This window comes from Carcharodon carcharias, chromosome 16 (genome assembly GCF_017639515.1).
Source record: "Carcharodon carcharias isolate sCarCar2 chromosome 16, sCarCar2.pri, whole genome shotgun sequence".
Lineage (NCBI taxonomy): Eukaryota > Metazoa > Chordata > Chondrichthyes > Lamniformes > Lamnidae > Carcharodon > Carcharodon carcharias.
Window position 1 is genome coordinate 120,803,023 of NC_054482.1, and position 26,977 is coordinate 120,829,999.

Below are 26,977 nucleotides of genomic sequence, written 5' to 3' on the forward strand. Positions count from 1 at the left end.
AACAGGGTCAGTGTAACACAGGCAGTGTAACAGGGTCAGTGTAACAGGGTCAGTGTAACACAGTCAGTGTAACACAGTCAGTGTAACACAGTCAGTGTAACAGGGTCAGTGTAACAGGGTCAGTGTAACACGGTCAGTGTAACAGGGTCAGTGTAACACGGTCAGTGTAACAGGGTCAGTGTAACAGGGTCAGTGTAACACAGTCAGTGTAACACAGTCAGTGTAACAGGGTCAGTGTAACAGGGTCAGTGTAACAGGGTCAGTGTAACAGGGTCAGTGTAACACAGTCAATGTAACACAGTCAGTGTAACAGGGTCAGTGTAACAGGGTCAGTGTAACAGGGTCAGTGTAACACAGTCAGTGTAACAGGGTCAGTGTAACAGGGTCAGTGTAACACAGTCAGTGTAACAGGGTCAGTGTAACAGGGTCAGTGTAACACAGTCAGTGTAACAGGGTCAGTGTAACAGGGTCAGTGTAACAGGGTCAGTGTAACACGGTCAGTGTAACACGGTCAGTGTAACACGGTCAGTGTAACAGGGTCAGCGTAACACGGTCAGTGTAACATGGTCAGTGTAACAGGGTCAGTGTAACAGGGTCAGTGTAACAGAGTCAGTGTAACACGGTCAGTGTAACAGGGTCAGTGTAACAGGGTCAGTGTAACAGGGTCAGTGTAACACCGTCAGTGTAACAGGGTCAGTGTAACAGGGTCAGTGTAACAGGGTCAGTGGAACACGGTCAGTGTAACAGGGTCAGTGTAACAGGGTCAGTGTAACACAGTCAGTGTAACAGGGTCAGTGTAACACGGTCAGTGTAACAGGGTCAGTGTAACACAGTCAGTGTAACACGGTCAGTGTAACACGGTCAGTGTAACACGGTCAGTGTAACAGGGTCAGTGTAACAGGGTCAGTGTAACACTGTCAGTGTAACAGGGTCAGTGTAACAGGGTCAGTGTAACAGGGTCAGTGTAACACAGTCAGTGTAACAGGGTCAGTGTAACAGGGTCAGTGTAACAGGGTCAGTGTAACACAGTCAGTGTAACAGGGTCAGTGTAACAGGGTCAGTGTAACAGGGTCAGTGTAACACAGTCAGTGTAACAGGGTCAGTGTAACAGGGTCAGTGTAACAGGGTCAGTGTAACAGGGTCAGTGTAACACAGTCAGTGTAACAGGGTCAGTGTAACAGGGTCAGTGTAACACAGTCAGTGTAACAGGGTCAGTGTAACAGGGTCAGTGTAACACGGTCAGTGTAACACGGTCAGTGTAACACGGTCAGTGTAACAGGGTCAGTGTAACAGGGTCAGTGTAACACAGTCAGTGTAACAGGGTCAGTGTAACACAGTCAGTGTAACAGGGTCAGTGTAACAGGGTCAGTGTAACAGCGTCAGTGTAACAGGGTCAGTGTAACGGGGTCAGTGTAACACAGTCAGTGTAACAGGGTCAGTGTAACAGGGTCAGTGTAACAGGGTCAGTGTAACACAGTCAGTGTAACAGGGTCAGTGTAACAGGGTCAGTGTAACACAGTCAGTGTAACACGGTCAGTGTAACACGGTCAGTGTAACACGGTCAGTGTAACACGGTCAGTGTAACAGGGTCAGTGTAACAGGGTCAGTGTAACACGGTCAGTGTAACAGGGTCAGTGTAACAGGGTCAGTGTAACAGGGTCAGTGTAACAGGATCAGTGTAACACGGTCAGAGTAACAGGGTCAGTGTAACACGGTCAGTGTAACAGGGTCAGTGTAACAGGGTCAGTGTAACAGGGTCAGTGCAATATGGTCTATGTAACGTGGCCTGTGTAATGTGGTCAGAGTAACAGGGTCTGTGTTACAGAGTCAGTGTAACAGGATCAGTGTAACACGGTCAGTGTAGCACGGTCAGTGCAATATGGTCTGTGTAACACAGACTGTGTAACGCGGCCTATGTAATTTGGTCAGAGTAACAGGGTCTGTGTAACGCGGCCTGTGTAATGCAGTCAGAGTAACAGGGTCTGTGTTACATGGTCAGTGTAACAGGGTCAGTGCAATATGGTCTATGTAATGCAGTCTGTGTAACGCAGCCTGTGTAACGCGGCCTGTGTAACGCGGTCTGTGTAACAGGGTCATAGTAACAGGGTCAGTGTAACAGGGTCAGTGTAACAGGGTCAGTGTAACAGGGTCAGTGTAACAGGGTCAGTGCAATATGGTCTATGTACCGTGGTCTGTGTAACACGGACTGTACAATGCACAATCTGGAATGTGTTGTATGGAGCGAGCGTATGTTTAACTGCGGAGAGACTGAGCTCACCACCTGGCAGGGAGAGCGAGAATGTCATTGCCTATTGGGCTGAATTTGGACCATACATTTCCCATTCTGGAGCCTGGTTAATCATTCCCTGACAAACAACACTGGCAAGCCTGACAAGGCAAGAGATTAACAAAGGAGAAAATGGAGTGAGCAAGCTGTACCTGACCAGAATGGAGTAGAGGAAGGAGGAAGAAAGCTGAAACCGGCAGGAGTTACAAATGAAAAACCACAGAATACAGAAGCAGCTGAGACAGGAATGAAAGAGAGAAGAAATTAATTATAAACACACAGGATAAAAGTCTCAAGTGAAAACACGCTCACTTCTGACAGAACGGGATCGATCCAGTTACACTACACCCTCTACTCATGGTGTTTTATGCATTACAGCTGATTTTAAATGTTCGTCTCTACACTGGTTTCTGTGGTTCTCCCTTACCATTGTCCTGTGTACACATTGTCTTGAATTTAAAATTCTCCTCATTATGCAAATCCCTCCATGGCCTCAACCCCACCTTCATCTCTGCAACCACCTCCGGCCCTACAACCCTTGAGATATCCTCCAATTCTGGTCTCTTGAACATTCCTGATTGTAATTGTTCCACCATTGGTGACTGTGCTTTTTGTGAAGATCAGAACAGATGAGTTGTGAGACTAGAACAATCCCAGGGCCCTCCTTGTTCACCATCTACTATCCTGGTAGTCACATGGTCCAATGAGAATGGAGTTATTAACCAATCACAGTGATCGATCTCTGTCGGTGAGTCTACAACACCCCCAGACATGAGGTGAGGAAAACCCCCAGTGTGGGGGGAGCTTTGGGAACCATAGGTCCAGAGTCACCTGTTCCTCCCAAACTCCCTCCACTCACCACACGTCAGGTCTCCAATTAGTCAGATACTGGAGCCCAAAATGTTATTTTCTGGGAGAAATCTCTCTCATTTCCATTTGAATTAATCAACACCAACAGCTTCAACCCTCTCCCTCGGGAGCCTGTTTGATAGATTAATCACCCACTCACTGAAATATTGTTTCCCAAGATTAGTTTTAAATTTCCCCGTCAAGCTCAGGCTGTGTTCTCTGGATCGACTGTTCTGGACACAGTGAGACAGCTGCTCATGGCCGACATTATCCAGTTTGAAAGATTCTAACATTTGAATGGTTTTACTCACTGTTGCCAAGCAGTGTAGACAAATGGAGCAGTGTATGAGTACTCACAGTGACCCCGACCTCGGTGAGCTCTGTGACCTGGGACATCCTCGGGCTCTTTGTAGGGGTACTGGAGAGTTGTGTCCAAGGAGCGAAAACCCTCTTTCAGTGAATGATATTTATAATATTCTACAAGTTCCTGTTAATAAAGAACATGTAGGTTAATAATCTGCGGAATCACAAGATATCTTATAAAAATGTGGAACAATACAGCACCAGAATGAAACCATTCATCCCAAGGTGAGTGTGCCAGCGCTGTCCAGGTAGTGGCACTGCCCCCTGTGTTGGGACCACCTTGTTGTTCAAATTCACTTTCTTGTTTTAATCACTGTATCAGCTTTGTTGAAAAAAGAGACATGGGGCAGAATTTTACGCCAGCGGGATATTACAGTCCTGCCGAAGCCAATGGAGTTTAGAATGCCTCGCTCCATTTTATAGCCCTGTCTCCACTGCGATAGGGCCGTAGAATTCTGGCCATGCTGTTGAAGCTTTTGGTCTTGGACTCATCAGGACAGGTGCAAGAATACCAAGTTTCAAAGCGAACAACAATTTATACTGCATGAGCAAAGGGTGCTGATTGGGCAGCAAGTCAACTCTGATTAGTCAAGGTGTTGTCTTGGAGAATGCACCAGGGAACCATTTATAAGAATAATTCCCAGGTTAAAGAACTGTAGCTATGAGGATAGATTGGAGAGGTTGGGACTGTTTTCCTTGGAGAAAAGGAGGCTGAGAGGAGACTTGATTGAGGTATTCAAAATCCTGAGGGGTATGGACAGGGGAAATAGTGAGAAACTGTTCCCACTCAAGAGAGCATCAAGAACTAGAGGGCACAGATTCAAAATAATTGGCAAAAGGGGTAAATATGATGTGAGGAAAATTTTTTCATCCAGAGGAAGGTTGAAGTCTGGAATGAATTTCCTGAAAGGGTGGTAGAAGCAGGTTCGATCGAGGCAGTCAAAATGGAATTGGATTGTTTCCTGAAAAGAGAGAATGTGTAAGGTTACGGGGATAAGGCAGGGGAGTGGGACTAGGTGGAATGCTATCAGAGAGCCAATGAAGACACGATGGGCTGAATGGCCTCCTTCTGCACTTTAAAGATTCTGTGATACCCCCAAGCTTTTAATCAAATTCAAACAAGGCAAGTTGACTCTGATTGGTCAAGTCGTTACCATGGGGAATGCATCAGGAATGCAACTGTCCCCCAAGTATTTGTTGAATCGAGTTAGACACAATGCCTACAATGCCTGGAGATATTCTTTCTGCTTGCAGACAACAGGTCCCTATATCTTCAAACAAGCATAAATGAGTCACGTTGTGAGCCTGACAGATAACCATAAATTGTTTGTCAGTGTAATTCTTAGCAAACTTGGGAGTGTTCAGTAAGTGCTGTCTAATCGTGGAATCACATCTAATGTTGCACACTATGTTCTGAGGTTTGCAAGTATGGACTGGTTGAGTGTGGTTAGTACTCAAAGGGAAGTGCAGCTTAATATGATCCAACTGTCGTTGGGATATATATGCTACACGGCTGATATCTTACCCATTCACTGTATATCGCGCAAACTCATGAACAGGCCTAAGGCCACCATTTCAGACCCAGTCTACCTCAAATTAGTGGAAGGTTAAGGTATCTCAAAAATTTAGGCAACAGGTGAAGCTAAGTGTTTCACGCAGTGACAACACGGATGGTGTTTTCTACTAAGGGGATACTGCCTTCAACTCAAAAGGATGCTCTACCTACCACAAAAAGGAGTAATGTACGTGAATTTCAATGGCAGTGTGATGCCAGGTATGTAGACTGCATGTCCCAATGACCAGTGGATCATTCAAACAGCACATCCCATTGGTTGTTTGCAATACGCAGAGTACTAACTGTACTCAATCTGCCTGTGGCTGCTAAACTCAGAATATAGGGTCCAACATCAGATGTGATTCCACGATTGGACAGCACTTACTGAACACTCCCAAGTTTGCTAAGAATTACACTGACAAACAATTTATGCTTATCTGTCAGGCTCACAACGTGAGTGTGTCAAGTATTACACATAGAATGGTTACAACACAGGAGGCCATTCAGCCCTTTGAACCTATGCCAGCACTGCACAAGAATAATCCAGTTAGTTCCACTTCCCTGCCCAATTCCAGTTATCCTGCATTTCTTTGTTTCCTTCAGTATTTTATCCAATTATCTTCTGGAAACCTTGATTGGACCTGCCTGTTCCACCTTTTCAGGCAGCGCATTTCAGACCATAAGCAGCTATTGCATGAAAAAACTTTTCTTCATGTTCCCTTTGTTTCTATTGTCAATCATATAAGTATAGAAACTAGGAACAGGAGTAGGCCATCCAGCCCTTTGAACTTGCTCCACCATCCAAAATGATCTTGGCTGATCCTTTATCTCAACACTAGACTCCCACTGTCTCCCCCCCATACCCCTTGTGGCCTTTAGAGTCTAGAAACCTGTCTAATTCCTTCCTCAATATATTCAGTGGCTTGGCCTCCACAGCCTCTGTGATAGAGAATTCCACAGGTTCACCACCCTCTGAGTGAAGATGTTTCTCCTCATCTCAGTGCTAAGTGCTCTACCCCGCATACTGAGACTGTGACCCCTTGTTCTAGACCCCAGGACAGAGGAAGTATCATCCCTGCATCCAGTCTGTCCAGCATGGTCGGGATTTTATATGTTTCAATGAGATCCCTTCTCATTCTTCTGATCTCCAGTGAATCCAGGCCTAGTCAACCCAATCTATCCTCATATGACAAACCTGTAATGCCAGGAATCAGTCTGGTGAACAAATGCTGCACTCCCTCTATGGCAAGTATATCCTTTCTTAGGTAAAGAAACCAAAACTGCACACAATACTCCAGGTGTGGTCTCACCAACACCCTATACAGCTGCAGTAAGACATCCTTGCTCCTGTACTCAAGTCCTCTCGCAATGAAGGCCAACATACCATTTGCCTTCTTAGCTGCTTGCTGCATCTGCATGCTTCCTTTCAGTGATTGGTGTACAAGGACACTCAGGTCCCTTTGTACATCAATATTTTCCTATCTATCGCCATTTCCCACACTAACAACCAGGTTAAGGTTATCAGTCAGGTTCACAATGTACCTCACTTATATTTGTTCGACGCAATAGGGACCCGTCCTCTGCAAGCAGAAAGACTATGTCCAGGCATTGTGCTTTTCTCAATTAAACAAAAACATGGAAGACAACTGTTCCCTGGGACACTCCCCATGACAATGTCTCAACCAATCAGAGTTGACTTGCCGTTCTTGACTGGAAAATATATTGGCCGTTCCTGCCCGGTCGCTGGGTCAAAATCCTGGAGCTCCCTCCCTAACAGCACTGTGGGTGTACCTACACCACATCGACTGCAGCGGTTCAAGAAGGCAGCTCACCACCACCTTCTCAAGGGCAACTAGGGATGGGCAATAAATGTTGGCCCAGCCAGTAAAACCCACGTTCTGAGAATAAATACACATAAGGAATTATTTTTGAAGCCAAGTATTTCAATGTGAAGATTACTCACGGTTAAACCATGGAATCTTTTGTTTTCTGTAATGTGAAAGGACGAATCTCTGGAAATAATTTTGATGTGTTTCACCTCATTGTTGTACCTGCACAGAGATTGAGAAATGGATATGAAACAGACAGGGTCATGTGATGATATGAAAACAATAATCTCATTACACTGTCAGGCTTTTTAATCACACTGCAAACCCTTCCACCGCCTCACATTGTTGTCCAGATATTGAGTCTACAGCACAGAGACAGGCCATTCAGCCCAACTGGCCTGTTCTGCTGTTCACATTCCACTCAAGTCCCCTCCTATTCCAACTATCTCATTTTAGCCTTTCAGTTTATCTTTCTATTCCTTCCTCTCTCCTGTACTTGTCTATCTTACTTCAATCACTTCCTGCAGTAGCAAGTCCTACTTAGTAACCACTTTGTGAATAAAGAAATGTCTCCTTATTTTCCGAATGGATTTATTAGTAACTATCTAGTATCTATGACCCTTAGTTTTAGATTCTCCTATGAGTGGAAACATTCTCCCTACATATACACTATCTAACCCATTCACAATTTTAAAGGTCTCTATCAGGTGCCCTTTAAGTCTTCTCTTTTCTCAAATAAAAACCCCAACCACTTTAATCTCTCTCGATAGCTGTGATCTTTGGTATCACGTTTAAAATTCTTTTTTTTGCATGTCCTCCAATGCATCTATTTCTTTTTATAGTGTGGAGACTTGAACTGCGCACAGACCTCGAAGTACAGTGTGGCTTGAGTCCTAGGTAAGTTCAATGTAACTTCACTACATTTGAATTCTAGGCCCTGACAAATAAATCCTAATGTTTTATTCACATCATTAATTCTTTGCTAATCTACAATTCTGCTTTTATTTATTTTTTATTCAGTCACGGGATGTGGGTGTCACTGGCTGGGCCAGCATTTATTGCCCATCCCTAGTTGCCCTTGAGAAGGTGGTGGTGAGCTGTCTTCTTGAGCCGCTGCAGTCCATGTGGTGTAGGTACACCCACAGTGCTGTTAGGGAGGGAGTTCCAGGATGACTGACCTCCAACAACCACAACCATCTTCCTTTGTACTAGGTATGACTCCAACCAGCGGAGAGTTTTCCCCCTGATTCTCACTGACTCCAGTTTTGCCAGGGCTCCTTGATGCCACACTCGGTCAAATGCTGCCTTGATGTCAAGGGCAGTCACTCTCACCTCACCTCGGGAGTTCAGCTCTTTTGTCCATGTTTGAACCAAGGCTGTAATGATGTCAGGAGCTGAGTGGCCCTGGCAGAACCCAAACTGAGCGTCAGTGAGCAGGTTATTGCTAAGCAAGTGCTGCTTGATAGCCTTGTTGATGACCCCTTCCACTACTTTACTGATGATGAAGGTTAGACTGAAGGGGTGGTCATTGGCCAGGTTGTATTTGTCCTGCTTTTTGTTTACAGGACATACCTGGGAAATTTTCCACATAGCTGGGTAGAAGCCAGTGTTGTAGCTGTACAGGAACAGCTTGGCTAGAGGCATGGCAAGTTCTGGAGCACAAGTCTTCAGTACTTCAGGGCCCATAGCCTTTGCAGTATCCAGAGCCTTCAGCTGTTTCCTGATATCACGTGCAGAATGATTAGTTCACCTGTATCCTTAGATCCCTTTGCTCTTCAAACCCTTTTAGTTTCTTATTTTCAATGTTGTCGGTGATGATATTTTCCCTAACAAGATGCATCATCTCACCGTTAAAGTGCTTTTGCTATTTAACAGCCCAGGCTGTAAATGTCCTATTGTCTCTTGTGTTATGCAGCAATTTACCCTGGATTAGCTACTCTTCTACAGTTTGGCATCATTGGGACATTTTGATATTGTGTTACTTATTTCTAAATCCAAATTATGGATGTAAATTATATATAAATTTGATTTCAGCACTGACCCTTGTGGAATATGTCTTTTAACCTTCTCCAATCTGGATGGTTATCCTTTACCTCTAATCTCCACTTTCTATTGGTCAATTTTCTATCCATTCAGCTAGTTTTCCATAGGCTGTAATCTTTGTCATGAGCCTACAATGTTGTATCTTGTCAAAGGCCTTTGAAAATCCAACTATATGACATTACCTAGTCTACTCCATCCATTAACTCTTAATTTTTTTGTTTTAGATGTTCGGGTTCTTCTGTCGCTTCTTTTAGTATAGACTCCAGTATTGTTCCTATCACTTATGTTAAACTGTCTGGTCTACTGTTCTCAGGTTTTGTTCTCTTTTTTTTGTACAAGGGAAGAACATTAGTTGCCCACCAGTCCTTTGGCACTACCCACTCTTCTCAGCTGGTAGTGACATCCTTTTGTCTTGGAAGTGAGTGGTTTGTGGCGTGGTGGTGGTGAACTCTGTGTTAAGCATCGCCTGGTGTGACTCAGGAGGCCCACCCTGTCATGGGGGTGGGGGTGGGGGGGAGACCCTGTCATGGGGGTGGGGGTGGGGGGGAGACCCTGTCATGGGGGTGGGGGTGGGGGGGAGACCCTGCCATGGGGGTGGGGGTGGGGGGGAGACCCTGTCATGGGGGTGGGGGTGGGGGGGAGACCCTGCCATGGGGGTGGGGGTGGGGGGGAGACCCTGTCATGGGGGTGGGGGTGGGGGTGGGGGGGAGACCCTGCCATGGGGGTGGGGGGTGGGGGGGGAGACCCTGTCATGGGGGTGGGGGTGGGGGGGGAGACCCTGTCATGGGGGGTGGGGGTGGGGGTGGGGGGAAGACGCTGCCATGGGGGTGGGGGTGGGTGTGGGGGGGAGTCTCTGCCATGGGGGTGGGGGTGGGTGTGGGGGGGAGTCTCTGCCATGGGGGTGGGGGTGGGGGTGGGGGGAAGACGCTGCCATGGGGGTGGGGGTGGGGGGAAGACCCTGCCATGGGGGTGGGGGTGGGGGTGGGGGGAAGACCCTGCCATGGGGGGTGGGTGTGGGGAGGAGTCTCTGCCATGGGGGTGGGGATGGGGGGAAGACCCTGCCATGGGGGTGGGGGTGGGTGTGGGGGGGAGTCTCTGCCATGGGGGTGGGGGTGGGGGGAGTTTCTGCCATGGGGGTGGGGGTGGGGGGAGTTTCTGCCATGGGGGTGGGGGTGGGTGTGGGGGGGAGTCTCTGCCATGGGGGTGGGGATGGGGAGGAGTCTCTGCCATGGGGGTGGGGGTGGGGGGAAGACCCTGCCATGGGGGGTGGGGGTGGGGATGGGGAGGAGTCTCTGCCACATTTGCTGCGGAGGGGGACAGTGGGGCTGAGTAGGTGCACGATTCACTGGCCTCTGTTTTCTCTGGGTCCCTCTTCTCGGCCAGATGAGCTTTTGATTTCTCCTCAACTCTTCCAACGTCCTTCTAAACACTCAGCCCCCAGAGGTCATGGTCATCAGCGACTGCCTCCCAGTGTCAGAGTCAATGTCGGACATCTTCATATCCCGCGTGCAGGTGTCCTTGTAGCGAGGGTATGGACGTGACCCAGTGGTCAGTTCACCACCCAGAAAGGCCTTTGAGTGGACGTCTGTTATCCTGATGAATGTGGCTGAGCCAGGACAGACGTCAGTAGCTTAACAATAAGTGAATGCTGCTGGAAAAGAGGGAGCATAGCAAATAGGAGCAGGCCATTCGGCCCCTCCAGTCTACTCCGCCATTCGACTAGATCATGGCTGATCTTCCACTTCATCCCTGTTTTCCTGCTCTATCCCTGTATACAGAGTGACCATGTCCCTGGCTCTCTGAGTCAAAGACCTTGTCCTCTCAAGGGATGCTGACGATATGTCTGAGACAGCAAAGGTGGAAAGTGTTCAGCTTTTTCTCCTGTCCAGCACATGTTGTCCAGCTCTCACCATTGTAGGGGGCTGTGCTCAGGACACAGGCTCGCTGGACTCACAGTTTGGTGTTCCTACTCAGGTTGCTGTTGTTCCACACTTTCTCCCTCAGCTTGGACAGAACAGCTGCAACTTTTGCGATGCACATGTTGATCTCAGCATCAAGTGACAGATTGCTGGTGATTGTGGAGCTGAGATATGTGTAGCGATCCACAACCTCCAGTGTCACATTATCAATGCTGGTCAATGGCGGGATAGAAACACCCTGGATCATGACATTTGACTTCCTGATGCTGAAATCAAACCTTTTACAGGGGTGAGGGAATCTGTCCATTTGCTGCTGAAGGTGATCCTCAATATGAAATGTTAGTGCAGCAATGTCAGCGTACAGCCACTCTCTGATGGGGACTTGGCATATCTTTGACTTGGATCTCAGGTGAGCAAGTCTGAGCAGCTTTCTGTCAGTTCTCTGCATGAGTAACATCATTTGAAGATGATCAGAAGGCAAACGACCGCAGCAAAGAGAAGATGCCAAAGGGTGTCAGCAGCAGAATACAATCCTGTTTAACCCACTGCGGTCTCAAAGTGTTTACTGAGAATGGATCACTGAAAGAAAAACATTCTACTCTTTCATGAAACTTTGATATAAAATGTGCCTCTGCTAACTCCTGCCTGGAGTACACGTGGTGTGTGTACCATTTGGATCTCGCCTCTCATCCTCTTCTAGCTCTGCTAGGCTGTCAATTATTTCCTCCCTTTCTATCCCAACTGTAGTAATATTCTTAACCACAGGCTCCAGTGAAATCTTTATTTTATCAGTTTCAGTAAGAATCAAGGTAAAATGGTTATTTAAAACTTTGACCATTTCTCTCCCCCAGCCACAGATTACCCCCTCACCTTCCAATGGCCCTGCTGCTAATTTAATCTCGAGAGGGAAGACATGAAAACAATAAGACAGTTACCCTGTCCTGTCAGAAAGATAATACAGAGTCAGCAACAACTCACTTGATGCTGATGGCATATTCTCCCAACTCCTTCACTCTCTGCCGGATGAGGAAGGTGCTGTTTTCACGGTTGATAAGCTCTTTCTCGGCCTGCAGTCGGTCCATTGCTCCTGCGTACCTGACCAAGGAGGTAAACTGCTTCAGTGATTTAGGGATTTGGCAGCTGGGATTTGGTCAGCGAACAAACATTCTCATTGCGATAGCACCCACCACAGCTTCAGGGTGTCACAAAATGCAGTGCAGCCAATGAAGTGCTTTTGAAGTTGAGTCACTGTTGTAATGCAGGAAATCAATCGAATAATTGTGCACAGCAAGATCCCAGCAATCATAACCAAGTACAGGTAGTCTGTAATTACTAACATTGAGGGATAAATATTGGAGAGGTCATCAGGGAGAACGCCTCTGCTCTGAGCGCTGTGGGATGTTTCACAGCCAGAGGGCAGAGAGGGCATTAGTTTCATGTCACACCCGAAAGATGCCTCTTTCAGCAGAGCAGCACTCCCTCAGTACTGACCCTCTGACAGTGCAACACTCCCTCAGTACTGACCCTCTGACAGTGCAGCACTCCCACAGTACTGACCCTCTGACAGTGCAGCACTCCCACAGTACTGACCCTCTGACAGTGCAGCACTCCCTCATTACTGACCCTCTGACAGTGCAGCACTCCCTCATTACTGACCCTCTGACAGTGCAACACTCCCTCATTATTGACCCTCTGACAGTGCGGGACTCCCTCATTACTGACCCTCTGATAGTGTAGCACTCCTCAAAAATGACCCTCTGATAGTACAGCACTCCCTCAATACTGACCCTCTGACAGTGCAGCACTCCCTCATTACTGACCCTCTGACAGTGCAGCACTCCCTCAGCACTGACCCTCTGGAAGTTCAGCACCGTCTCAATACAGACCCTAGGACAGTGCAACACTCCCACAAGAAATGAGCCCCCAACAATGTAACGCTCCCACAGTATTGAGTATCCAACAGTAATTAATCTTCAATACTGACCCTCTGAAAATGTAGCGCTTCCTCATTACTAATCCTCTGACAGTGCCGCACTCCCTCAGTACTGAACCTCTAACAGTGCAGCACTCCCTCAGTACTAAACCTCTGACAGTGCACCACTCTCTCAGTACCAAACCTCTGGCAGTGCAGCAATCCCTCAGGACTGAGCCTCCGACAATGTAACGCTCCCACAGTATTGAGTATCCAACAGTACAGCACTCCCTAAATACTGAACCTCGGACAGTGCTGTAATCCCTCAGCACTGACCCTCTGACAGTGCAGCGTTCTCTCAGCACTGACCCTCTGACAGTGCAGCTCTCCCTCAGTACTAACCCTCTGACAATGCAGTGCTCTATGAGTACTGATCCTCTGACAGTGTAGCACTCCCTCAGAACTGACCCCCTGACAGTGCAGCACTCCCTCAGTGTTATACAGGTAATTTCAGGCTCTTGCTCTTGATTAACCCTTACACTTCGAATATCGCAGTTGGCTTCTATATTTGCTCTTACCTTTGGCCATTTTTCTTCCTTTAATTTTTTTAGGCCTCCGGCTGGCTATTACTAGAGGTTGGTAATAATTTCAAGAACAGAGGAATCACTGGATAATAACAGACCCGGGGCCCACCCTGTTCACCATCTACTATCCTGGTAGTCACATGGTCCAATGAGAATGCAGTTATTAACCAATCACAGTGATCGATCTCTGTCGGTGAGTCTACAACACCCCCAGACATGAGGTGAGGAAAACCCCCAGTGAGGTGGGGGGGACCTTTGGGAACCATAGGTCCAAAGTCACCTGTTCCTCCCAAACTCGCTCCACTCACCACACGTCAGGTCTTCAATTAGTCAGATACTGGAGCACAAAATGTTATTTTCTGGGAGAAATCTCTCTCATCTCCATTTGAATGAATCAACACCAACAGCTTCAACCCTCTCCCTCGGGAGCCTGTTTGATAGATTAATCACCCACTCACTGAAATATTGTTTCCCAAGATTAGTTTTAAATTTCCCTGTCAAGCTCAGGCTGTGTTCTCTGGATCGACTGTTCTGGACACAGTGAGACAGCTGCTCATGGCCGACATTATCTAGTCTCTGGATAACTTTTAAAACTTTAATCCTATTGATTCCTACAATATATATTTGCCACCTTTTCAGTTGATAACACAGTTTTTCCCGTATAAACTGCACAAAGCAAATCTTATCTCCATTTAATCCTCACATCCAATCTGTTACCATATTCACACTGCAAGAGATGAACAACATGAGGACATCAGGGTCTGTTTCTGTCTGTTTGTACAGTTATTTACTTCCTGTTTCTTGGATCACAAATACATACCATGAAAATCCAGAATAATCCATAGGTTTTGGAACCTGTGGGCAGAACAAGAAACATGAAGCAGTGAACGGCAAACCTCCAAATCAGTTAACGTGACATTAAGATGGGTGATGGGAGGGTGGCCATCAGCTAGGTAGAGTATTGCCAGTGTCAATGCCAGAGCCAGTATTAATGCCAGGGCCAGTGTCAGTGCCAGTGTTAATGCCAGGGCCAGTGTCAATCCCAGTGCCAGTGTCAATCCCAGGGCCAGTGTCCATTGAGCAATTATCAAGACTTGCTGGCAATGCCGACCTACCCAAATAATAAAACAGTAAAATAAATCCGGTTTCCCCTGCACCCAGTCACATTTTCCATCTTCATAACTGATTAAACCTCTCAGACACTGACCTGTGAAAAGGATAATGGTGAAGGGTGAAATGAGTTTTACTTACACAGGGTAAGGGTTTCACCGAGTGACTTGGAAAGAATCCAATTTGCCTCGTAGTCAGATTTTTGCCCTGAAACAAGGACAGAGATTTTTAACTCATACAGAGAGCCAGAAACCCGCTCACACACAATCCGCCAACCCACACAACCCACTCACACACAATCCACCAACCCACACAACCAACTCACACACAATCTACCACCACCTCACACAACCCACTCACACACAATCTACCACCACCCCACACAACACACTCACACACAATCTACCAACACCCCACACAACCCACTCACACACAATCTACCACCACCCCAAACAACCCACTCACACGCAATCTACCACCACCCCAAACAACCCACTCATACACAATCTACCACCCCGCACAACCCACTCACACGCAATCTACCACCACCCCAAACAACCCACTCACACACAATCTACCACCCCACACAACCCACTCACCCACAATCTACCACCCCACACAACCCACTCACACACAATCTACCACCACCTCACACAACCCACTCACACACAATCTACCACCACCCCACACAACACACTCACACACAATCTACCACCACCCCACACAACACACTCACACACAATCTACCAACACCCCACACAACCCACTCACACAAAATCCACCACCCCACACAACCCACTCACACAAAATCCACCACCCCACACAACCCACTAACACACAATCTACCACCCCACACATACGACTAACACACAATCTACCACCCCACACAAACGACTCACACACAATCTACCACCCCACACAACCCACTCCCACAAAGTCTACCACCCCACACAACCCACTCCCACAAAGTCTACCACCCCACACAACCCACTCCCACACAATCTACCACCTCACACAACCCACTCCCACAAAGTCTACCACCTCACACAACCAACTCCCACGCAGTCAACAACCCCACACAACCCACTCACACAATATCCACCACCCCACACAACCCACTCACACATCCACCACCCTACACAACCCACTCACACAACGTCCAGCACCCCACACAACCCACTCACACACAATCTACCACCCCACACAACCCACTCACACATCCACCACCTCACACAACCCACTCACACAACGTCCACCACCCCACGCAACCCACTTACACACAATCTACCACCCCACACAACCCACTCACACATCCACCACCTCACACAACCCACTCACACAACGTCCACCACCCCACGCAACCCACTTACACACAATCTACCACCCCACACAACCCACTCATACACAATCTACCACCCCACACAACCCACTCACACAACATCCACAATCCCACACAACCCACTCACAATCTACCACCCCACACAACCCATTCACACACAATCTACCAACCCACACAACCAACTCACACAACATACACCACCCCACACAACCCACTCACACAACATCCACAACCCCACACAACCCAATCACACAACATCCACCACCCCACACAACCCACTCACACAACATCCACCACCCCAGACAACCCACTCACACACAAGCTAACAACTCACACAACCCACTCCCACACAATCTACCACCCCACACAACCCACTCCCACAAAGTCTACCACCCCACACAACCCACTCCCACAAAGTCTACCACCCCACACAACCCACTCCCACACAATCTACCACCTCACACTACCCACTCCCACAAAGTCTACCACCTCACACAACCAGCTCCCACGCAGTCAACAACCCCACACAACCCACTCACACAATATCCACCACCCCACACAACCCACTCACACATCCACCACCTTACACAACCCACTCACACAACGTCCAGCACCCCACACAACCCACTCACACACAATCTACCACCCCACACAACCCACTCACACATCCACCACCTCACACAACCCACTCACACAACGTCCACCACCCCACGCAACCCACTTACACACAATCTACCACCCCACACAACCCACTCACACATCCACCACCTCACACAACCCACTCACACAACGTCCACCACCCCACGCAACCCACTTACACACAATCTACCACCCCACACAACCCACTCATACACAGTCTACCACCCCACATAACCCACTCACACAACATCCACAATCCCACACAACCCACTCACTATCTACCACCCCACACAACCCACTCACACACAATCTACCAACCCACACAACCAACTCACACAACATACACCACACCACATAACCCACTCACACAACATCTACCACCCCACACAACGCACTCACACACAATCTACCACCCCACACAACCCACTCACACAACATCTACAACCCCACACAACCCAATCACACACAATCTACCACCCCACATAACATACTCACACAACATCCACTATCCCACACAACCCACTCACACAACATCCACCACCCCAGAGAACCCACTCACAAACAAGCTACCACCCCACACAACCCACTCACACAACATCGACCAGTCCACACAACCCACTCACACACAATCTACCATCCCACACAAACCACTCACACACACAATCTACCACCCCACACAACCCACTCACACAACATCCACAACCCCACACAACGCACTCACAATCTACCACCCCACACAACCCACTCACACAACATCCACAACCCCACACAACCCACTCAAAATCTACCACCCGACACAACCCACTCACACAACATCCACCACCCCACACAACCCACTCACACAACATCCACCACCCCAGACAACTCACTCACACATAATCCACTTCCCCACTCAACCCACTTACACACAATCTACCACCCCACACAACCCACACCCACACAATCCACCACCCCACACAACCCACTCACACATAATCCACCACCCCACACAACCCACTCACACATAATCCACCTCCCCACACAACCCACACACACAATCCACCACCCCACACAACCCACTCACACACAATCTACCACCCCACGCAAACCACACACACAACATCCACAACCCCACACAACCCACTCACAATCTACCATCCCACACAACCCACTAACACAACATTCACCACCCCACACAACCCACTCACACACAATCTACCACCCCCTACAACCCACTCACACAACATCTACCACCCCACACAACCCACTCACACAACATCTACCACCCCACACAACCCACTCCTACACAATCTACCACCCCACACAACCCACTCCCACACAATCTACCACCCCACACAACCCACTCACACACAATCTACCACCCCACACAAACCACACACACAACATCCACAACCCCACACAACCCACTCACAATCTACCATCCCACATAACCCACTCACACACAATCTACCACCCCACACAACCCACTCACATACAATCTACCATCCCACACAAACCACATACTCAACATCCACAACCCCACACAACCCACTCACAATCTACCATCCCACACAACCCACTCACAATCTACCATCCCACACAACCCACTCACACAACATTCACCACCCCACACAACCCACTCACACACAATCTACCACCCCACATAACCCAACCACACAACATCCACCACCCCACACACCCATTCACACACCATCCACCACCCCACACAACCCACTCACACACAATCTACCACCCCACGCAACCCACTCACACAACATCCACCACCCCACACAACCCACTCACACACCATCCACCACCCCACACAACCCACTCACACAACATCCACCACCCCACACAACCCACTCACTATCTACCACCCCACACAACCCACTCACACACAATCTACCAACCCACACAACCAACTCACACAACATACACCACACCACATAACCCACTCACACAACATCTACCACCCCACACAACGCACTCACACACAATCTACCACCCCACACAACCCACTCACACAACATCCACAACCCCACACAACCCAATCACACACAATCTACCACCCCACACAACCCACTCACACAACATCTACAACCCCACACAACCCACTTACACACAATCTACCACCCCACATAACACACTCACACAACATCCACTATCCCACACAACCCACTCACACAACATCCACCACCCCAGACAACCCACTCACAAACAAGCTACCACCCCACACAACCCACTCACACAACATCGACCAGTCCACACAACCCACTCACACACAATCTACCATCCCACACAAACCACTCACACACAATCTACCACCCCACACAACCCACTCACACAACATCCACAACCCCACACAACGCACTCACAATCTACCACCCCACACAACCCACTCACACAACATCCACAACCCCAGACAACCCACTCACACACAATCTACCACCCCACACAACCCACTCACACAACATCGACCAGTCCACACAACCCACTCACACACGATCTACCACCCCACACAACCCACTAACACAACATCCACAACCCCACACAACCCACTCACAATCTACCACCCCACACAACCCACTCACACAACATCCACCACCCCACACAACCCACTCACACAACATCCACAACCCCACACAACCCACTCAAAATCTACCACCCGACACAACCCACTCACACAACATCCACCACCCCACACAACCCACTCACACAACATCCACCACCCCAGACAACTCACTCACACATAATCCACTTCCCCACACAACCCACTTACACACAATCTACCACCCCATACAACCCACACCCACACAATCCACCACCCCACACAACCCACTCACACATAATCCACCACCCCACACAACCCACTCACACATAATCCACCTCCCCACACAACCCACACACACAATCCACCACCCCACACAACCCACTCACACACAATCTACCACCCCACGCAAACCACACACACAACATCCACAACCCCACACAACCCACTCACAATCTACCATCCCACACAACCCACTAACACAACATTCACCACCCCACACAACCCACTCACACACAATCTACCACCCCACACAACCCATTCACACAACATCTACCACCCCACACAACCCACTCACACAACATCTACCACCCCACACAACCCACTCCTACACAATCTACCACCCCACACAACCCACTCCCACACAATCTACCACCCCACACAACCCACTCACACACAATCTACCACCCCACACAAACCACACACACAACATCCACAACCCCACACAACCCACTCACAATCTACCATCCCACACAACCCACTCACAATCTACCATCCCACACAACCCACTCACAATCTACCATCCCACACAACCCACTCACACAACATTCACCACTCCACACAACCCACTCACACACAATCTACCACCCCACATAACCCACTCACACACAATCTACCACCCCACATAACCCACTCACACACAATCTACCACCCCACACAACCCACTCACACACAATCTACCATCCCACACAAACCACATACTCAACATCCACAACCCCACACAACCCACTCACAATCTACCATCCCACACAACCCACTCACAATCTACCATCCCACACAACCTACTCACACAACATTCACCACCCCACACAACCCACTCACACACAATCTACCACCCCACATAACCCAATCACACAACATCCATCACCCCACACACCCATTCACACACCATCCACCACCCCACACAACCCACTCACACACAATCTACCACCCCACGCAACCCACTCACACAACATCCACCACCCCACATAACCCAATCACACAATATCTTCTACCCCACACAACCTACTCACACAACATCCACCACCCCACACAACCCACTCACATAACATGCACCCCACACAATCCACTCACACACAACATTCAAATGTCCGATTGCTCCACCATATCCCAAATCACTTCATAGTCAGTGAAGTTGCTTTTGAATTTTGAGCCATAGAATGGTCACAGCACAGATGGAGTCCATTTGGCCCAATGTGTCATGGTGGTTCTCAGGTAAACTCTGACCGTCTCACTCCCCTGTAGCTTTTTCCTTGTAGCCCTGTCAATCTTTTCTCGTCAGGTATGCTTTTGAAATCCTCAATTGAACCTACCTCCTTCACACTCTTAGGCTGTGCATTCCAGATCCCAACCACTCACTGCACAGAAATATTTCTGCTCATGTCACCTCTGGCTCTTTTGCCAATTGGCTTAAATCTGTGTACTCTGATTCAAAATTCTTCCACTAATGTGAACAGTTTCTCCCTATCTACCCTGTCTCAACCCTTCAAGGTTTTGAACACCTCTATCAAATCTCCTCTTCTCCAGGGAAAAAATTCCCAATCTATCTACACAACTGAAGTTCCTCATCCCTGGGACCATTCTCATGAATCTTTCCTGCACCCTTACTAATGCCTTCACATCATTTCTAAAGTGTGCACCCAGAACCTAACACAATACTCCGGTTGAGGTTGAAACAGTGTTTTACACAGGTTTATCTTAACCTCATTGCTTCTGTACTCTATACCTCTTACATATAAAGCCCAGGATTCTGTGTGCTTTATAAGTCCGCTTTCATAATCTGTCCTGCCACATTCAACAATTTGTGCACATATACCCCTAGGTCTCTCTGCTCCTGCACCCCCTTTAGAATTGTATCCTTGATTTTAAATTGTTTCTCCTTATTATTCCAATTTATCACTTCACATTTCTCTGCATTAATCACAGTATCACAGAATCTCTACAGGGCAGAAGGAGGTCTTTTGGTCCTAGTCTACAATAGCTCTCTGAGAGAGCATTCCACCTAGTCCCACTCCCCTACCTTATCCCCGTAACCTTGCACACTCTCTCTTTTCAGGTAGCAATCCAATTCTCTTTCGAATACTTTGATTGAACCTGCTTCCACCATCCTTTCAGGAAGTTTGTTCCAGACTCCAACCACCCAAAATGGGTGAAATAAAATTTCCTCACATCACATTTACTCATCTTTCCAATTATTTTGAATCTGTGCCCTCTAGTTCTTGATGCCGTACTGAGTGGGAACAGTTTCTCACTATTTACCCTGCCCATACCCCTCAGGATTTTGAATACCTCCATCAAGTCTCCTTTCAGCCTTCTTTTCTCCAAGGATAAAGTAAATTTCATCTGTTGCTTGTCCAGCCATCCCACCAGCCAGTCTATAGCTTCTTGAAGTTTCTTACTACCTTCCTCACAATTCACAATAATTTCAAGTTTTGTATCATCTGTCAACTTTGAAATTGTGACCTATACACCCACATCTAGATCATTAATATATATCAGGAACAGCAAGAGTCCCAACACTGGCCCCTGGGGAACTCCACTACAAACCTTCCCCTAGTCTGAAAAGCACCTATTAACCTCTACTCTCTCTGTTTCCTGTCACTCAGCCAACTCTGTATCCATGTTACTACCGTCCCTTTTACTCTACAGGCTGCAACTTTGCTGACAAAGCTGAGATAAGGCACTTTATCAAACACCTTTTGGGAGTGCAGGCACACCACATCAACCGCATTACCCTCATTAACTCTATGCACTACTCTATCGAAAAACCCAATCAAGTTAGCAAGCATTCCTTAGTTAACTCACACTTGACCCAGTGATGGTTGATTTTGATTATTGTTTTTTAAAACCTTTCCAAACACCAAAGTTAAACTAACTGGCCTACAGTTGCTGGGTTTATCATTACACCCCTTTTTTGAACAAAGCTGGAACATTTGCAATTCTCCAGTCCTCTGGCACCACCCTTTATTCTGAGGGAGAATGAAAGATTGTGGCCAGTGAGGCTGCAATTTCCACTCCCACTTCCCTCAGAACCCTATCCTCATGGCCGATCAACTTTAAGTAAAGACAGTCTTTCTTTTTTGTTATTTATTCATGACAGGTGGGCATCGACAGCTCGGTCTACGTTTACAGCTCATCCCTAAATGCCCTTCAAAATACATATTCTTTATCAATGTTAATCCATCCAGTGTCTTATCCACCTCCTCTTTCATTACAGCTTTGGAAGCACCTCCTTCCTTGGGAAAGGCAGATGCAAATTATTCATTTAATACCCCGGCCATGTCCCCTGCCCCCATGTGTAAATCTCCTTTTTGGTCTCTAGTAGGCACTACTCCCCCTTTTACTATTTATATGCCTGTAGAAGACTTTGGGATTCCCTTTTGCGTTAGCTGCCAGTCTCTTCTCATACTCTCTTTACTTCTCTTATTGTTTTTTTCACTTCCCCTCTGAGCTTTCTATATTTGGTCTGGTTCTCCCTTGTATTATCCACCTGACATCTGTCACATGCACCTTTTCTGCTTTATCTTACTCTCTATCTCTTTCACCATCCAGGGAGCTCTGGGTTTGTTTGTTTGACCTTCCCCCACCCCCCCCACCTCATGGGCCTCGACTGCTCCTGAACCATCTCCTCTTTAAAGGCTGCCCATTGTTCCATTATAGTTTTGCTGCCAAACTTTGATTCCACTTTACCTGGGCCAGATTCATATTCACCCCACTGAAATTTGCCCTCCCGCAGTTCATTAATCTCACTCTGGATTGCTCCTTGTCCTTTTCCATAGTCAACCTAAACCTGATGATACAATGATCACTGTTCCCTAACTGTTCTCCTACTGACAATTGATCCACATGGCCCCACCCCCCCAGCTCGACCAGAGTCTCCTTTCTGATTGGACGGGAACAGACTGCTGTAGAAAATTCTCCTGAACACACTCAAGGACCTCTTGCCCCTCTCTGCCCCGGCACTATTACTATTCCAGTCTATATTTGGATAATAAAAGTATCCCATTTTAACTATGCATAGTTTTTGCGCCTCTCTGTAATTTTCTTGAAAACTTGTTTCTCTGGATCTTTCCCATTAGGTTGGTGACCTATAGATGACACTGAGCAATGTAATGCTATCTCTATTGTTCGTTACTTCTAACCAAATAGATTTTGTCTTTGACCCCTCCTTGATATTCCCTCTCTCCAGCACTTTAATATTATCCATAATCAATTCTGCTGTTTAGTCACACCTTTTATGAAGGAAACATGTCAGCCAATTGGTGCACAGCAAGATTCCACAAACTATAATGTTATAATAACGGAATGAGCTGAGTGATATACATTGGCAAATATTAGCCAGGACACTGGAGAGAGCTTCACAGCTCTCCATCTCATATTTTCATGGGTTCTTTAACACAATCCCCTGGGGCAGATGAGCCTCAGTTTAGCATCGCACCTGAAACATGCCATCTCCAACAGCACAGCACTCCCTCAGTACTGACCCCCTGACAGTGCAGCACTCCCTCAGTACTGACCCTCTGACAGTGCAGCACTCCCTCAGTACTGACCCCCTGACAGTGCAGCACTCCCTCAGTACTGACCCTCTGACAGTGCAGCACTCCCTCAGTACTGACCCTCTGACAGTGCAGCACCCCCTCAGTACTGACCCCCTGACAGTGCAGCACTCCCTCAGTACTGACCCTCTGACAGTGCAGCACTCCCTCAGTACTGACCCTCTGACAGCATGGTACTCCCTAACTAATGACCCTCCGACAGTGCAGCATCCCCTCAGTACTGAATTGAGACTGTTCTCTTCGATTTTGGCCTGAAATCTCTGGAGTGTAGCTTAAATGCAGAACATTCTGACCCCCTGGTGACAGCAAAATCCAAGGAGACACAACTGACATTCTCATCTTGTAATCTGTGATGTTCTAATGGAGAAGAGCCACTTTCTCCATATCTGTCCTGCTGTGCAGGGTTATGCCTACCTCCCACCAGGTGTAGTGAGCCTCGGCACGGACAACCTCGATAATATCTCCTAGCTGAATGTGTAAAGCCGGTCCGGTGTATGGAGGAGGCTGAGGGGTCCCATTGTATCGCTTCACCACTTGCATCTTGGGTAATCCTGGAAACAGAAAGCTGGTTACATCAGATGCTGCAGAATCATAGAATATTTAAAGCACAGGAAGAGGCCATTCTGCCCAATTTGTCTGTGTTGGTCCTTTGCAAGAGCAATTCACCTCATGCTACTCCACCACCTTGCCCACCCCCTGTAGCACCTTTTCAGATAAAGATTCAATTCCCTTTTGGAAGCTTCGATTGACCCTGTCTCCACCACACTCTCAGACAGCGCGTTCCAGATACTAACCACTCGATTGACCCTGTCTCCCCCACACTCTCAGACAGAGAATTCCAGATCCTAACCACTCAATTGACCCTGTCTCCCCCACACTCTCAGGCAGAGAATTCCAGACCCTAACCACTCGATTGACCCTGTCTCTACCACACTCTCAGACAGTGCGTTTCAGACCCTAACCAATCGATTGACCCTGTCTCCACCACACTCTCAGACAGAGAATTCCAGATCCTAATCCTCGATTGACCCTGTCTCCACCACACTCTCAGGCAGCGCATTCCAGATCCTAACCATTCGATTAACCCTGTCTCCACCACACTCTCAGGCAGTGCATTCCAGATCCTAACCACTCGATTGACCCTGTCTCCACCACAGTCTCAGGCAGTGCATTCCAGACCATAACCATTCGATTGACCCTGTCTCCACCACACTCTCAGGCGGAGAATTCCAGATCCTAACCATTCGATTGTCCCTGTCTCCACCACACTCTCAGACAGAGAATTCCAGATCTTAACCACTCGATTGACCCTGTCTCCACCTGACTCTCAAGCAGCACATTTCAGATCCTAACCACTCGATTGACCCTGTCTCCACCACGCTCTCAGACAGCGAATTCCAGATCCTAACCACTCGATTGACCCTGTCTCCACCACACTCTCAGACAGCGCGTTCCAGATCCTAACCACTCGATTGACCCTGTCTCCACCACACTCTCAGGCAGCGAATTCCAGATCTTAAACACTTGCTGCGCTTTCTCATGCTTTTTGCCATTGTTTCTTTTGCCAATTACTTTAAATCTGTGTCATCAATTTCTCAATCTTTCCACCAATGGAAACATTTTCTCCCTTTCTAACCTGTCTAGACCCCTCAAGATTTTAAATACTTCTATGACATCTCCTCTCAACCTTCTCTTCTCCAAGGAAATAATGACAACTTCTCCAAACTATCTTGGTGACTGAGGTTCCTCATCCCAGGAACCATTCTCGTGAATTTTTTCCGCATTCTCTAAAATTCCTTCACATCCTTCCTAAAGTGCGGAGCCCAGAACTGGTGCAGTACTCCAGCTGAGGCCAAACTTGTCATATACAAGTTTCACATAACCTCCTTAGGCTTGTACTCTATTACCCTATTAATAAAGCCCAGGAGACTGATTGCTTTATTAACTGTGCTCTTAACCTGTCCTACCACCTTCAATGACATATCCCCGCAGCTCCCTCTGTTCCTGCACCCCCTTTAGCGTTGTGCCTTTTATTTTATATTGTCTCTCCATGTTCTTCCCACCAAAATGATTCACTTCATTTATCTCCACATTGAGCATCATTTGCCCCCTGTCTGTCCATTTCACCACCCTGTACGTCCTGCTGAAGTTCTGCCCTATCCTCTTCACAACTCACAATGCTTCCAAGCCTTATAACACCTGCAAATTTGGAAACTGTTCCCTGCGTCCCAAGGTCCCGATCATTTATATACATCAGGAAAAGCAAGGGTCCCAACACTGACCCCTGGGGAACTTCACTGGAAACATTCCTCCAGCCCAAAAAACATCCATTAATCACTGCTCTTTATCTCCCAACACTCAGCCACTTCCACACCCATGTTGCTACTGCCCCTTTTATTCCAGGAGCTATAATGTTTCTCACAAGTCTGTTGAATCAAATGCCTTCTGGAAGTCCATGTGCACCACATCAACAGCATTGCCCTTTTCAAAAAAACTCAGCAAGTCAGTTAAACACAATTTTCCCTTAACAAATTCATGCTGACTTACCTAATTAACCCACATTTTACCATGTGACTATTAATTTTGTCCCAAGCTATTATTTCTAGAAGTTTCCCCACCACTGAGGTTGAACTGACCAGCCTGCAGTTGCTGGGTTAATCTTAACAGCCCTTTTTGAACAAGGGGGTTTTGTAATTCTCCAGTCCTCTGGGACCAGCCCTGAGTATAAGGAAGATGGAAACATTATGGCCATTGCCCCCGCAATTTCCAATCTCGCTTCCCTCGCTATCCTTGGATGCATCTCATCCTGTCCCAGTGTCTTGTCACCTTTAAGTACAGAAAGCCAATCCGATACCTCCTCCTCATCAATTTCAAACCCTTCGAGTGTCTGAATTACTTCTTCTTTCACCATGACCTGAGCATCACCTCCCTCCTTGGTAATGCCAGCTCCAAAGTATTCATTTAATACCTCAGCCACACCCCCAACTCCATGCGTAAATCCTCTACCTGACCCCTAATCGGCCTTACTCCTCCTTTTATACCCTTTTACTGTTTATAGCCTGTAGAAGACTTTGGGATTCCCCTTTATGTTAGCTGCCAGTCTCTTCTCATACTCCCTCTTTGCTTCTCTTATTTGCTTTCAGTTGCCTTCTGAACCTCCCATATTCAGTTCTCGCTTGTATTATC

The 26,977-nt window shown here is 47.6% G+C and overlaps 1 protein-coding gene across 2 annotated transcripts in view; it reads right to left on the reverse strand.

Moving 5' to 3' along the window:
- The window catches only part of LOC121289454 (guanine nucleotide exchange factor VAV3), a 232,193-nt gene that overhangs the window by 15,333 nt on the left and 189,883 nt on the right, over positions 1–26,977 (reverse strand). The window contains exons 20-25 of one of the 2 annotated variants that reach the window (XM_041208960.1): positions 24,206–24,342; positions 14,593–14,658; positions 14,162–14,196; positions 11,824–11,940; positions 7,018–7,105; positions 3,494–3,623 (exon numbers count right to left, since the gene is read on the reverse strand). In XM_041208960.1, coding sequence (XP_041064894.1) covers positions 3,494–3,623; positions 7,018–7,105; positions 11,824–11,940; positions 14,162–14,196; positions 14,593–14,658; positions 24,206–24,342 — 573 coding nt within the window. Of the gene's footprint in view, positions 1–3,447; positions 3,624–7,017; positions 7,106–11,823; positions 11,941–14,161; positions 14,197–14,592; positions 14,659–24,205; positions 24,343–26,977 lie in introns of both variants that reach the window. The other variant, XM_041208959.1, reaches the window with a different exon arrangement.